The following is a 16,532-nucleotide window of genomic DNA, read 5'->3' as shown; positions in this document are numbered from 1 at the left end:
TCGCCGTTTTGACTGTACAACCTTTGTTCGCTATTTTCACGACTTTGCTTCTTGCCCTTTTGCTCTGTACCCACGCGACCCATATTTTACATCGTGCTCATTTTTTTTGGCAACCCCCAATTTGTATGCCGTGGTCGTTCTCTATATTTACGACTATATCGCGGGAGTTGGTGGCAAAATTAACATTTGCGTTTTACAAGACCGAAGTTACGACTCAGTATCAATAAATTATTTTGCGTTATAGTAATAATAAATGGACTTCTAGTAGTAAAAATAGTAAAAGTTACAATCGGCTGATTATCCTATTTCATGTAAAATTGTACAATAATAAAAAGGTCTATAACCTGCAGTTTATAATCTCTTAATTTACTAATTTACTAAACTTGTTATTGCGCAAAGAGGGTCTGGTATAATAAGGTTACAGTTTTCTGTAATCTGCTTGGGACATATTAGTTGGCAGATTTTTTATCGAATTCATCGTTTGTTATTTAATTGCTCATCTTAATACTAAGGTTATACCTCACGATATAAAAATGGAAATAATACTTCAACTTCCGTTCAAATCAATTATAAATGAACCGAAGTAATAAACGTACGTTATGTTTCTCCAAGTGTATGAATAACTTAAATGTTGGTTATTTCTCCTTATTAGAGATAGAGCGTACATTTTATTGCGGACATTCCTTCTTGACTAGCGTTTGATTATTAAATAGCATGGCGAACAGCTGGTTTGCAATTTCCTTGAGAACGTTTTGATTCAGATTACGATAAGTTTGTATTCTCTTCTGGGAGAAGTTGAATACTCTGTGTGATAGCACGCGTACTAAGATGTAGATTAAACGACTTGTACGTATAATTCTTTTCTTTGTAGGCCTACCAGAGTATATGTATTTATCGCAGGTATATGTATGTTATCGTGATTATCTTAAATTCAATATTATGTGAGTATTTCAATATCGTAGGTTATTTTGATTTAAAAGTGTATTTCTCATTTATTTCAAGTTGGATCACGGGTAAAATGACCATTGGTGTACCAATACAGACGCGCAATCAAATTATTGCAACATTGGCGCCGTGAAATGTGAAAAAGATTACGTGGCTTGTTGGAAGTTTGCACATGGTTAGAAATAGTCATACTTAAATGCTTTGAACGCAGATTTATTTCTGCACTTTTGCATACGGTATAATTATCGCGAGATTTATCTTCCATAAAAAAGCTAGTATAGCTGGTATTATAAACCTCCAGTCTGCCAAACCTGTTCTTTTATCCATTATTATTATTGATCTTCTCAATAACGAAGATATTAATCCCTGTCAAGTATCCATTGATAACGAATACGCTCTTTGTAGGTCGAATTTCTTATCATTGACCCTCTATAACAAAAATAGATCACTGCTAATTATCATTTTCGATTTTGATAAGAGGAATTGGAATTAATAGTTGTAACAAACGGGTTGTACAGGCAATAATATAATAATATAAATAAAAGATATATTACTCTGATAAAATATTACGATAACAAGTACATAAAATAATTCCTTGAAAAATACACTGTTCAATTCCAGAGAAGGTCGATTGTATGCCTTATGATGCTATAATACTGTTTATTAAAATTACCAATATTAATTTTAAAATTTATTTCAGAATTTAATATTATCGATGCTACGTACATTGTAATAAACAGTCTTGTGGAAGTAAGTCAGTTCTCTGAGAATTGAATATTAATGCGAGCAATGAAATCGCGAAATTTATAGAAAGTGAGGTTGATCATTTCGGCTTCTGGGAAATTCACACAACTTTCATACCTTATATACGTGGCGCTGTAAAGCGTTAAAGTTACAATCAAGAGTTCCCGGAATTAACATTTCACTAAGGAAAGTCCAGGATATTTGAAATATGAACCACGTACTTATGGCCTTCAACCTTTAGCTTTCTATAAGCCTACGCAATAAACTCGACCAAATAAAATCCCCAACGACGTATAAATCACGAGCACAGTCGAATACACGGTGGTACGGCTTATGGGGCACACAAAGAGGGTTACGCGTAGCGTCCACGGCGCACCGTCGTGTTTAAATAGTCGAGGTAACTAGGCCCGTCCGTTCTACTTTCCAAACAGGGCTCTGACTCAACGACGAGATTGTTTTGGGCAAAGAATCCGCGCAGGGTCTCCACCGACGTTCACCCCGACTTTGTCGAGACGCCTGTGCTCCCTCGTTGCGAGACGCCCACCCACGCATCGCGGCATCGCCTCCGGCTGCCGTTGCATATAGGGTGTCGTGAAAGTGCATCGATCGTCGCACCGAGAGCTTTGTGGAAGACACGACCTATGAAACCCTTCACGTGGGATAGGTCTGGAGTGATTTTAATACGCGATATTATTCAACCGCCTTCGAGCGACCGAGCAGAATACTCCTCGATCTCATTCACCAACCCTATTTTCTATGTACGCGCCGATGGAAGGGTGACTAGTTTTTAATTGAAGTACCGCGTAAAAGCCGGTTATTTCGTAAAAAATTAACTTGCGTGCTGGTGCTTGTCGTGAATGGATTTTTTAGTTGTTCGCCCATTGCTGGAGAAATCAGTAACTTTTAATTGTTTCGCGTTATAGAGTGGTTGAATATGACACTAATGATATTAATATCTTGTTTATTAATTGTGATATTCTTTATTGATTTTGCCAATTGACCTAGGAGTCGATTTATTACTTAAAAGTGTTCGTTGTATTGAGTAAATTAGAAAATTTGATTATCTAGTGATCAATTTCCTTCTATTTGAGTTTATTGCTACGTTCTTACCGGAAAGAACGCATTTGCTATGAACAAGTGAACAAGTCCTTTTTTATTTCATAACATGTAGTGAGACAATTAATAAGCTACAAATTTTTTAAGCTACAAACAGAAAGCTGCTATTCTTTATAAATTTATACATAAATAAACCGGAATATAGTTTGTTCTAAAACTTCAACAATCAGCAATATGGATATTCAAGATAGAGATAGTGGCAAATGACAAACTTCATTCGGTTATATGATCAGCTTGATTCATCTGGTTTTACATAAAAGCAACCGTACACGGTTAAGAAGTTGTAAGAAGACTAATTCACCTTTTTGTGCTGATTTCCACTGACGATAATCCGATTCGTCCAAACTTCTTCACGATAGAGCTTAGCATAGCGCGACCATTTCACGATTTAACTCAGAACGTTCTCGTATTCCACGATCTCCTCGTCGCTTCGCGAGACAACCGCGATTTACGATCCTTCGTGCTTCGAACAGGAATTAACGTTTCAATCAGAAACATTACTTTTTTTGGGAAACACGTTTCCCGGGTACTGAAACGCCCGTTTTGAGATCCGACAATCGATGTCTTCTGTTTTACATAGCGAAATATGAACCTTGAATGTGGTAAAAGAGATAATCGAACCCATCGGCGTTGACTTTTCATTTTCCGCTATGTAATCACGAATCGTAGATTGAAATTGCAGATATGAAAGATGTTTTACATTTATGAACGAAATCTCTTCATCGTTTATATCGGCGATGAATTTATACTCATTTTTACGATAATCGAAAGTTAGATGTGTGGGAAAGAATTGGAAAATATCATTTCACGTCGAAACATATCCACGGGCTAATTATTTATTATTATTTTGCGCCGTATGATTAAATCGAATGAACCTTTTTTTTATCAAGTTTATCAATGAAAATGTTGTTGCAATTTTTTTCTTTTTTTAATGTAATCTATATAATCTATGTGAGTGTACTCATTTAGAAAGTTTGTATATATGTAATGTTTATCGGTTTTTCAAGAGACGATAGGTACTTGCACTTGACAAAATATTTTCTCATGATCTGCATACATCAAGGCATGCTTGTTTAACTGCGCCAGCATGCAAACAAAGGGTGGGTTAAATTACGGCACGAAGGTGTGCACAATGGATTTGTGTCTCGCATATTTGATACAAGCTGTGATCTTTGCTAAAAGAGTCTTCCGATATAGGTAAATCAAATTATGTTCTTAATATCAGGATATCAGAATCGAATTTTTCTTTTCAAGTCATTATATAATACACGAAGTTTTCACTTTATAAAAATTGTTAACTCTGTATTCGAGTTAAAAGAAACGGATATAAGGAGAAGAAATCAGTGGCGTATATATAATAAAAGTTTCCACGTCGACGAAATGCTTTCGTCTGTCGGAAATGAAACGTGGGATGGAAAAATAAGTTTGAATTCCGATCACGGAGATTGCGGAGCGTTTGAATTTTGTATCGTGTAACTTTTCAACTTTCTCGCGGTGTAAAAAGTTCGACAAAGATGCGTGTGTTTCGATCCCCTCGAGGCTCTCTCCTTGCGATTGTAATCGACGTGGTGGCGATGCTTTTTCCGTCGAAGGCCATGAATGAAGTTTCTATCCGTATGCGTTTCACCGACTTGACCATCTCATTCACACGTTAACGCGATGCGTTTAACTCACCGCGCTGTCGTATCGATATACCATTTGTTTCATGATACCGCATCGCCGCGTCGTAAGTATGCAACGTACGCGTCATTGCTTCTTTCGTATGGTGTTCCTCGAGGTCGGAACGCCTATGTGATATCGCTTTGTTCCATATAGCAACTTCAGTAAAAATTCTTCAAGATAATTTCAATTTTTTTTTATAGAATAATATCGATGTTACAAAGTTATTTTTACAGCGAAATAGTTTCTTTAAAGAAGTATTCGTAAAATAGTACTGATACGATCTTATCGAGAGAAAATGAATGCGACCGTGTACCACTTTTAGCGTAATTATGATTAGCTGAAAAATAGAATTATTAGAAATATTAATAGAATTATTTTTTACGTTAGAAGTTCCTAAATTTTTTATTTCAAGATTATATATTTTTTTTTTAAATGAAATCTTGCAAAAAGATTGATAATATTTTCTTAAAAATTAAATTGTACGATTATTAGCAACAGAAATTGTCACGTTAAATAAATAACACTTATTTTCTACACAATGAACATTCGATATGTCTACTTTTTCAAAATATTTTGGCAGAGCCAAATTTAAAATTTCGAACGCTGCCAGTAAATAGGAAGAGCCACAGGGGAAAGTTAAATACTGACCTATATTACAAAGTGTAACTTTCTTTAGGTCGAGTATCTCACGTTATGGAGAACTCTTTTCCTAGCCTTCTCTTATTATGCGCTTTGTAGGATCTTCACAAATATATCAACTGTGAGATCGTACAGTACTCGGTGAAATTAGCTACTAATGTAACTCCTTAAGAACGATCTTTCTCTCGTCACCGGTGTATAGATATGTATTTTTTTCCCTCTTGCATAAAAATGAAGTTTGGAACAATGGAATTTAGATAGAACTTATTATTGAGAATATAACTTATCGTTATTGAGAAATAAATTTCGAAGCTTCACCACGTTGTTCTTTCGAGACACGTTTATCGTTGAACATTGAAGGGACAAACAGCTAGCTTCGTTCGTCGTTATTTTTTCATCGCACGCGGCATTCCGTCCATTGTAAACACTCGTTTGTGTTCTGTTCCTTTTCTTTGACTAGTGGAATTTTTACCAATGAAGCGAGGAGTTGGAATGACGAGCTCCATACGACTAACCTTGCAAATTAATTTCGTATGAAGGCAGAGTATCGAATATCAAAAAATAACATCGAGTACATTTTCAGATCTCTGAGTTTACGTATTCATCTTTTTTAAAGTTTTCTAAAAATACTATCAAATATTTCACGTAACTTTTATCTTTGAATATACTTAACATAGTTGTGCCACTTGAAGTAATATTAATTTAAAAAAATTTTTAAATTTGTTAAATTCTATGTTTCTTATCTCGAGTTACCGTAGTAAACATCTACGTATCCACGTTTTGTTTCTTCTCTCTGATTTAATAGGATGTTTTCCAATGAAATATTTTAAAATGATAAATCCAAAGCGATTAGTTTTACAAATTAATCTTCTTCAAAATTTCCATATTTCCATAAGATAATATTAAATATTTGCCTTGAATATTATCCGTGGACCAAAAATCGCAGTGCCCAATATAAAATTAATTTAGAGAACATATTTTCAAAATATTGAAATATTTTATTCCAACCTAATCTCAAAATTAGGTACATTAATTCTTTATTAAACTACATTTTCATTGCCAGTAAGAGAGACTTATAATCAACGCCAAACGATCAATATCGATCAGCAAGGGGCGTTAAGTTGACCGAAAAACCGTGCCGGAAGTGCCGTCTGGTAGGATGGTTTTCCGCTCCACTGATTTCCTGTTTCTTCGAGGTCTTCTTTTTCTTCGGTACCGACGACACGTACGCTGCATCTCCATTCGTAGGTATGTAGTTTCTTTCGCGTTCGATAATCGTGTATTTGCTACACACATAACTGCACACGTACACACGTGTAACACCGACAGTGCTTGTCTCGATATAGCTGCAGAATCACTAAAGCTTGGAATAGGAAACGCGATGTGAGAGGAATTTCTAATTATCGGGGGACTGTGAGAAGGTGAATCCTGTGGCTACGAAATCGGATTTATCCTTGATTTGACAAACGATGTCCTATTTTCTCAAACACTTACCGCGTTCCGCTTAATTGAATTTAACTATAGTAAGTTGCATCTGGTTATGTTGCAAGAATGTCTGCTGTGTTCTCCACGAGTTGTTGCGTGGTATGAGCGACAAACGAGAAAAAGCTTAAGATTTTCATAAAACGTGCAGTTTTTCACCAAAGATAAAATGGTTGCCTTTGCATTTTGTGATATAGGATCGTCCTTCTTGATGTGAGTTAAATTTTATTACTGTTGATTAGATTAATAAAAATTGTTCAATTTTTTCAACGATGCATTTTTATATCGTAATACTTCCTAATTAATATTTTGTATAATTTGTATAATTTGTTCCAAGTGCGGTTTTATTTTGCAATTAAAGTTCGTTTCCCGATAGTAATGTTATAGTGTATCACATACGTAATAGATAAGTTACTTGAAATTTTCATATTGGAAATTAGAAATAATTATTCGTTTAATGCCAGCATTCGGTACAATGCATATCAAACAATGTCTCGTTAAAATCTTTTTATACAATCATCTTTTTTATTCCTGTAGTATGTTAAAAGATACATGAATTATAAAAGCTCTGTTTCAAAGAGGATATTTTATTATGGGCGTAAGTCTTGTCTATATGGAAATATCTTCATGATTTCAAGGCGATCTTTGTATTTATAAATGGAACTATACATTTTGCTTTAGTTAAGCGTTTAGCTTATTTCAAGCAAATTTACTGACTTGCGATACGTATACATGTACACAGGGAAGTGGTACACTTTCATGAAACAATATCCAAAACACCTTGGTGTAAATAAAATTTCACTTGCTTGATTCTTCTTGAAATACCTTTCTTTTAATAAAAGACATACGATTTCAAGTGACTCATTTTATACACTAAAAGTTCACAAATTTACAAGGAATGACGCAGAATGTTCGATACAGCGTACAATGTGATACACATTCAACCGTCTGCTCGTGTTCATTTAAACGAACAGAACGTGTAAGTTTGGACGTGTCGCTATCGTAACTGGCTAACAATCGAAACGTTCGAAACGATTGCGCGCGACCAACAGATTATGGTTGGTACTCGCGGGTCTTTTTCTCGACAATCTGGCAGATACAAAGCGCATGTAGTTGTTCGAGCCGAACACGTAAGTGCAACTCTCCATCGACTTATGCACTCGACGCGCCCAAAGGGAAGCGAATTTGCATACAGAGAGCGCAATGAATTCACGACTTTGCGACTGCGACACAAAAGCTTCTCTTGTCCTGTCGAAGAACGTGAGCGCAAATTTCGTCTACCCTTGCTTGCTCCTTTGCGTAGTAGGTAGAAAATGTTCTTAGAATCGATGGTTGTCTTGTCAATTACTTCAACTTGTTAATCAGATCTTCCTTTAGGAATCAGGAACTTCCACATATAAATACGAAGTTAAAGATCACTAAAGATACATTAATTTTAACTATATGAGCTTTAACCCTTGCCAATGAAGGTTACAGATGAAAAATATGCAATCGAAAAAGTTTAGGATCCTTAAATGTTGAAATAGATTTATAATTTTCTCGAATTCTATTTGAATAAATGAGATTTAATAGGAGAAAAGTAATGATTCCATAATTGTATTATTCGTTCTGTTAGGATTTCGTTTTTCATGTTTGCTGAAATCTTCAATTTCACTTGTAAGCTTGCAACACTTGCTTGAGGGAATTAATCGTTAAAAGAATTGTTTTCTTTTATTTGTTTTGAATCATCATTATCTTCAAATTTCTTAAGTGTCACTACGAGTTTTTCTTTGCTCTCTAAGACGTTTTAAGATGCTATAAGATCCTTACTCTTTTTTAATTTGGTCATGATGCATGTTTTTGCTAGGTGTAAGTTAAATTCAAGAGTTTGGAGGTAGTCTTGTTCTCACTGTGTTATGAGTATCAATCTCGTGGCGTATGTTTTAAGTCCAACTTTGTACACAAAGCACGTCTTTCATGTTTGAGAGCAGCACTTTGAGCTTTTGAGTAATTCACGCAGGAATGACGCACTGTGTGTACTATAAATAAATTTTTTGATGCTAGTGTTACTTAGCTCGGGTGAAAATATCAAACACGACGTTTCTATATTAATCTTCGCTCCGACAAATAGATCGTTACGCTCTCCTATTTACAAATCTATTATTCGAATTAAGAGAGAATATATACGTACAGTATGGTAAAAGAAATAAGTTCATGTATTGAAATTTATTTAATTTTATCAAATTAAATACCATGATATAGTAATAATAATGATAACCTTCCTGTTAGTTAAGTAACAACTTCATGAATAGTTTCTCTGGACGATTTGTGCCATCGACTTTTTCGGATCGCCTGTTATTAAAAATATTTAGATTGTTAAATATTCCAAATTTTTATCTAGATGTTTAATAAATTATAATTCTAAACATGTTAACGAAACAAACCTCAAAGATTTCGTGAAATTCATTCGATAATACAATGTAGATTAGCGAGAAAATAGTGGGGTACGTCTTGGCCATGAAATAGAGTCCCTCTCTCTTGTCGTCTGTGCAGCACGATGCCTTAGGCAGTAAGAAATTGATCGCTCTAGCCAGTCGATATGGCGTTCGTATCAACAGGAAAGCGACTCCGATAACCACTGAAAAGATTTGTTTTTACTTTTAAATATGTGAAAAAAATTAATTTACGATTAATTAGACACTGAAATTTCAATCTTTCGTCTCTCACAATTTTTACATTGACTTATAGAATTATAACCTGACACCCAATTTACTGACCTAACATAATATAGTGCTTTAGCTTCTTTATTCTCCACCATCCCTCGATTTTTCTCAATATATACAATTCGTAAATAATTAGAGAGCCTAAAGCAATTGATACGATCAACGGCATAGTGATAAACATGAACGTGAAACACACGTAAATATCCGCCATATCCTCTTCAAAAAAGTCATATATATGGAGCCCAATAGCAAGTGAAATAATGCACGAACACCAAATCAATACAATACCTTTAATAGCATTTTTTTTCTTTAATACCACGTGTCCAAAATAGACGTGATCTTGAAAGATACTAATATACAACATGAATACCAAAACCGAAAATGTGATAATAGAAACATCAAAGCTGATCATTAGCACGTAATCCATGTTTAATTTCATGTTTATGTCGAAGAACCATTTAAGTACCTCTTCCAGTGGTTCGATTAATATCACCATGTTTGAACATGCAAAGCTTATGATGTAAAAATTCGGAGACGTTCTCGTGGACGATTTAGAAACGATCACTAGTATAATTAAAAAATTCAGACTGGTTCCCAGAATTAATAATATCAGATTTATCAGTCGTGCGTCAGATAGCGGGATACTTAGAGTGATGACATTGATTTTCGTGGGGCTTCCCCTTGGTGACTTCGTGGTCATAACAGGAATTACTTCCACGTTTAGAAAATGCGACAAATTTGGTGTTTCCATTTATTCTGTCGTTCGACGTTTGTACGTGAAACTTGCTTGAAACTGAAGGCTTAACTTGACTTTGTTAAAATTTGATCAACGTCATTACGTGCCTGTTAAGAAATGGCGGGATTTTTCGAGTTTCATCACTCGCGAGTTGTTCGAACACGATGTTTGGAGGATGAAATCAACGGGTATGCGTCTATTCACGAGTCGAGTTAACACTGAAGAACAGGAAGAACAGTAGATAGAGGTCTCGTTTTTAATATTTTTCACGTCCACTCCCACTTGGGAATTTACTATTCAGAGACAACATGGGAGAGCTGCTGTGGATTGACCATGAGGTTGGTTGACACGCGATATTCTCATTTTATTAAGTGCTCCTTGTTTCTGAGGTGAAATTAAACGTGGTATTATTACCGTTTAGTGTCCACTGTGAATTGTGGTATAGTTTATTCTATAGCTTTTGATATATTTAAATTTTCACACTGACTTCCAGAAATCTGATATATTCAGTTTTCTTATATCGACTTGTATCACGCGAAGATTCGTGGCCAGAAATTGCCATATAGTCGCAATTTATTCAGTTATCCTGGTAACATTATATATATTTCTTGAATATTCTTCGAATTACTCGTATTACACGAAGATTCGTATAACGTGGTCGAAAATTAGAGTCAGCGATGATCCTCGTATAACACAGTTCTTCAGTTGCATGGTTTTTAGAAAGCTCCTTCTTCTTCTTATTTTTCAGCTTCACTTTCAATACATAAGAGTAGGTATTATTCCTTTGCTGTTGACTTGCGTGCTGAATGGTATACAATCTGAGAGCTAGAATTTTATGCTCTTTTAAAAGCCATTAAGTTGCTAGCGTATAGTGCTCGTGTAACAGGATCTTAATAAAACGCTACGTGTTTTACTATTATTCAAAATGGAAATTTACCAAAAATCGAATTCGTCTGTTTAACTTCCAACTGATTCGTATCACGGTATATATCGTCGCGATATTGATCGAAGTGTGGTTTCTGAAAAGTCTAGCGCTCATCGCATGCTACGAATTAAAATCGAGTAATTTCTAGAAAATGAAATTAATTCGTTTAATTTTAAAATGTTCATTTCTCGGTATGTTTCGTTAAAATATCGATCGGTGTATCATCGAGTCGGCTTTGTCCATTGCGTTCTAGCGTTCATCGCGCAGAATATACCGCGGCGGAACCCTTGACCCTGACACCGCGACTGGAGGAGATTCGTTCTCCTGCCAGTAACGACTCGACAACCAGTGACGAAAATAGTTCTGCACGAGTAAATCATGTCTCGTCCGACACATTTATCCGTTGAGAGAAAGAGAATCGTACAGCCGAACAGAACGGGACAGAGAAAATATAGCCTCGCATTCGACTGCATATTGCAATAAGAGATGTCTTTAGAAGAGAAGAGAGCCGATGCTGTCTCTCATTGTTGGCAAATGGCCATGTGTGTAATATCGGTGAATATTTGTCCCTGATGGATTTGTCGTCGAATTTGTACACGAAGAACATTCGCGACGATCTTTCCTTCGAAAGTGGAACGATTTGACTGTTTCACCTATTGTATGTTAACAATGGATGCATTTTCGCGAGGAAAGGAGAGTTCGCGGGATGCTCAGGCTCTTCTTGAATCGCGACTCGTGAAAGGATACGTCGAATTCAAGGTCGGAAGACACGTGAGAGAAAGGAGTTAGGTAAATGCTAATCTTTTCTTGCGTTACGTTTATAACCAGGTGTAAATTATAGGATATCGTTAGGAATGTTTATTTTCTGATATAAAAATTATAGTAGCTGCAGTGTAAGGAGAAATACCTCATTGCCTTTTTTTTTATCAAGTAAGTACCCCGCACTTTGCGAATTACTTTTTTTGTAGACGTACTTAGGGTACGTTTTATGTTATACTCTGAAGTATAATATAGCATTTAGACCTTTCCTACTTCGATCATCGAGTGCTTATTACATCTTCTCGTGTAGTTTTGCTGTATTTTTGTCAGCCTTTTCTGTCAATAATTAAGTATGATAGAAGTAAAGAATTTTTTCCTCAAATTTCCCATAAATGCGTAAGTATCCACGATGTAGTAACAACTTCGTGACTCGTTACAACTTCGTATTTACTTCAAAGGAGATCGTTTTAACCTCACTTCGTCTTTTCGAAATCAAACACCAATCATTTCGTCGTCGATTTTTGGAAGACCCTTCTCACCTTTCCGCTTCACGCCAGAAAACGCTCGAACCTTCCCTCGATAGTCGGCGATTACAGAATCTTTCATGGTCGTTTCGTAAATTACGAATTTCGTGTTGGCGTTCTTGTGTTCACGATGCCTGGCCTCTCGCGCGTTTCGCACTTTCATCCTTGGACCAGGTGTGTGGTTCAGTTTTGTGGGTTCCTCCATGTTTTTTTTCTCCTTGCTTTCGTCTGGTTGGATCGGGTTAGGGGCCAAATAAGTGCAGTGGCAGGGCCAGGGCCAGGGCCACAACCGGTTCGTTGGTTGGCCATCATTACGGCGTAACTCAAGCGACCTCGCGGAGCCTTCGGACAGCACGATAATCAGGAGGCTGTGTATTATCATCACGAACGTCAGCATTCTTTCGTACTATCATCGTCAGGTTTATAAAAGCGTAGTACGTTACGGTCAGCGTTGAATTTAGACTGAATTTTGTTGTCTGTGTGTGTTTGTACAGTCAAAACTGGGCGTCGCCTTTGTATTAGCATTCGATGCATGTTTTTCTGTTGATTGTAGATAATAAACAACGGTGAGCATGCAAATAGGGAAAGTCCTTATTTTAAATTCACATTAACTTAGTTGCACGAAACAAAAATTTGAAAGTATATCTCTACTCAGAGTGCTTCAAAATGTAAAAAATGTAACGTGTTTCATAATAGAATTAAATGAATTTATATGTACGTGTTTCCCTATTTATAAGTACACCATTATACGTTTATCAATATCATGTAGGTTTTTAAATAAAATCTAGCGTTTCTTTTCTCGAGAAGGATGTTCTAAAGATTGGGTCCAATTTGCTGGATCTTATTTTTACTTTTTATTTTTTCACTGTTTCGTGTAGGAAGGAAAGTAGTATAAGAAGACAGAAAATTGTATGGTACTGCGGAAGAATAACCTGGTATTTAGAAACTAGCTCTATTCTTTTTTTGTGAATGATCAACTGGAAGATACAGGCTAGCTTGGTCTACGTTCTCGAACAATAGAATGAAATGTATATTACCTAATAATGACATAAGGGTAACATTAATCGAACTAAAATACGTTGATGTATTCTTCAGTTAATTAAAAGATGCAATACTTGGCTTAATTAAATATTATGTCAGAAGAACGTAAAATGAAGTTGAAAATAACTAAATAACCAAATCCTCGCGAACGTATTAAAAATCAGTGTTCGTTGTTGTTTTTACAAGTTTCGTAATTTATAGAATGAGAATATAAGCTCATTTTCACTAAGTAGGTTTAATCGTAGCTTGATTGCGGTCTTTACTCAAACATCACGCACGCTCGAAGCTACTTATTCCACCTGTTTGACCTGTTTCGTGCAAAGTTAATCTACGCGATGCTGAATTATTGCGTGCACGATGACATACCGAATGCAATATCACTTAGTACTTTTCATGTCAATCATTTAGTTGTCACGCATTTGCTTGTCTTTTGGTGTATCAATATCTAATTTTAACTATTTCGCTTCCAAAACGACGAAAAGCGAATTTGGAAATTTAATATATCAATTATGATAATATAATAACACATATGAACCTAAGAATATCAATTACCGATAAGACACGTTAACGGAATGAATCAATCATCTGATTCGCTCTATTTTATATAAGATAAATTAAGATATCGAATTGAAAGTTCAAAACTTTTTCCACTAAAAATAAAAATTCTTAGCAAAGAAATTTAAGGATGAAAATTTGCATGTGCATCATTGTCAGTATGTACATAAACAAAGTATCCCAAAATTACATCCTAATTCGACCCAAATACAGAAAAACGTCCGAATTATCGTTATGGCCCAACGATGCTAGAGTTGAAGATTGAAATAAATAAAAAATCTCAATCTCTTTTATCAAACATATTTATCAAATTATATCAAATGTACAATACATATTTCTCTGTACATACTCTACACATTTTGCCTAAAATTTTAATTTCCCTACAACCTAGAGCGTTGAAATTTCCTAAAAACACCGCAGAATGCTAAGAACCACCATAAGACGATCCAGTGTCACAAAGTATCAACATTGTCTCGCGAATGAAATTGTTTATCCGTGCTAGAGGAATGCGAGGCGTGCGTTGGTCGCGAGCACAAAACGTTTCTATGCATTCGATATCACAAAAGAAAGATCGATCGCGAGTGGACCGCGTCACCGCAACTTCATGCTGGTGCGACCACTTTGCCGCCGCTTGGTCCTCTTGTCAGAAGAGCTCGTAATATTTTACGCGTGACCGGTTCGGCGAGTTTTTCCCGAAGATCGCAATCGCGATGCGCAACTGGCCAACATTCGATACTCGGAGCACAGGTGCATCGTCAAAAAATTCGCGCGAGCGCACCCCCTTGAAAACGCGCGTAATCCCGCGAGACACGATATGTCCCACAAGAAAAGATAGAGCTTATGCCATCTCTGGCTGTGTCCTACAGACACCTCTTTGCTATTCTCTTTTAGCCCACTGTTTGTGTATTGGGATACGTGTTTGCGTTAGATTTATTATCCCTTGAGAAATCGAAGGGGTTGAAGCTTAATAATAGCGATGTAGAATACTTCTTATCGTTTTACAGGTATTCTTTTGTATTAGATAATTATGTTGTGATGTAGAGATGAAGAATAACGAGGCAATTAATAGAAGAAATGATTAATTATCGTTGCTACATAATTTTAGCAATAATTGTGACAAATATGATAATTTAGTGGTTGAAGCTTTTTCGTTTGATGCAAATGAACTTATCTTGAAGGTTATAGTAGGAAAATAAATTTATAGAGATTTATATTATTAATATTTGTATTATTTTTATGCGTAAAGTAATTTACTAGTAGGTAAACAAATGTACGTATTGATTATTTTAAAGTAAAGAGCTTTAAGTGCATAAAAGTAAAAGCGAAAGTATCTGCAAAATGAAATTTATGTATATAGATTAGCATTATTATATAGGATTATTGTGAAGACACCTTATGTAATAGAATTATTTAGTTTAATAATCTAGCAATTCTGAAACCGCAAGAACCACAAGGAAGCGGCTATAGATATTGTCTGCTATTTTTCTCGGAACGTCAATTATTACCTGAGCTGAGATTAGCAAGTTTCGTAGACAGAAAAACGTTACTTCTAATAAAAGAACATCTGTAGATAAAATTATAGTAATCGACGCTTTCGAACGTAAACTCATACAGAAGCGTCACAAAGGCTAAAAGATTAGAGCTGGAACCTGCTAATTCATGGTCGTATAGAAAGGAAAATCTCATGATTGATGCTTCAATATAGCTTACGTTACTTAATTAAATACGTAAAAATAAAAAAGTATTTCGTCCCTCCATTTAGTTTTTCAATTGTAATGTATTTATTTTAAAATAAAAATGTAGACATTATAAGGTAATTTATCCCATATTTATTATAATAAAAATTTAGTAACGAACACCGTGTTAGCAGAAATAAGGTAAAAATCAATAACAATCATTGAGTCTATATTTGTTACGGATGATTTACGTTTCTTCGCTGGAAGATCAAACTCTTCCAGTTTTATCGAAATGAAAACATTTTTTAATCTTACCCTTTAATGGAACCATCGATACGGCCCTGGAACGTGATGAATGCTCGAAAACTTTTTAGCTTACAAACCACTCAATGTGTTATCGGCGGGGAAAGTTTCGGAGGCGTGCTCATATAAGTGGAAAATCCTTAAATCCCCGAGGCGAAAAATGGCTCCACCAAACCTGGAATTACCACGTCGATCACCTTTTCGGAACGAAGGGTTAAAATCTTACTTGATGCATTGAAATTCTTCTCGGCGAATGTACAATAATGTACATACTATAATCGAGTATCTCCGATACGAAACGAAAGCTTTCGGATAGAAATGTAGCCTTCCGTTAATGTTTCAACAAAAGACTGTTTCATTAATTGGCGTTCTGATAATCGTGGTTTTACAGCAAAAGATTGTTATCTATTATTTATTTAATTGGTATTTATCATTTTCTTTTCTTATATTTTATTAAATAAAAATATATATATTCTGATTATTGCGATCCTTCTGTCGAACAAATACATTCATAATGATTTATTTCACTGATTTTCATTCTCTCCATTTCATCGGAGGAACGCCGCGAATTTTAAGCTCCTTACCTCCGATTTTCACACTTCGCTATCTTCTTTCTCTGCTTCTGTCATCTCCATTTTATATTCATTCGTTGCGAAGCATTCGACCGATCTCAGTCCGAATTACTTACACATCTTAATCGTGTTTTCATGCCACTGGTTGACA

At 35.4% G+C, this 16,532-nt stretch overlaps 2 protein-coding genes across 4 annotated transcripts in view; one reads left to right on the top strand and one right to left on the bottom strand.

Annotated features, from left to right (window-relative positions):
* LOC117208009 overlaps positions 1-16,532 on the top strand; it is a 132,346-nt gene that overhangs the window by 12,280 nt on the left and 103,534 nt on the right. The window lies entirely within an intron of this gene.
* On the bottom strand, positions 8,857-10,448 carry LOC117208017. The gene is made up of 3 exons (XM_033448820.1): positions 9,345-10,448; positions 9,012-9,205; positions 8,857-8,919 (listed from the first exon to the last, which is right to left on the bottom strand). The coding sequence occupies exons 1-3, from the start codon at positions 10,039-10,041 to the stop codon at positions 8,857-8,859; spliced, it is 954 nt and encodes a 317-aa protein (XP_033304711.1). The 5' UTR covers positions 10,042-10,448.

The sequence above is a fragment of the Bombus bifarius genome, unplaced genomic scaffold (assembly GCF_011952205.1).
Source record: "Bombus bifarius isolate JDL3187 unplaced genomic scaffold, Bbif_JDL3187 scf7180000008048, whole genome shotgun sequence".
In the NCBI taxonomy this organism is placed as follows: Eukaryota; Metazoa; Arthropoda; class Insecta; order Hymenoptera; family Apidae; genus Bombus; species Bombus bifarius.
The sequence above is the reverse complement of the archived record's forward strand: the minus strand, read 5'-3'. Positions and strand labels throughout refer to the sequence as shown.

What these genes read in the sequence shown, in the direction of transcription:
- LOC117208017 (XM_033448820.1), bottom strand. Translation starts at nt 10,041, where the DNA reads ATGGAAACACCAAATTTGTCGCATTTTCTAAACGTGGAAGTAATTCCT. An exon ending in AAAGCACTATATTATGTTAG is followed by an intron (nt 9,206 to 9,344) that starts GTCAGTAAATTG and finishes AAATCTTTTCAG; the next exon opens with TGGTTATCGGAGTCGCTTTC. An exon ending in AATTTCACGAAATCTTTGAG is followed by an intron (nt 8,920 to 9,011) that starts GTTTGTTTCGTT and finishes TTTTAATAACAG; the next exon opens with GCGATCCGAAAAAGTCGATG.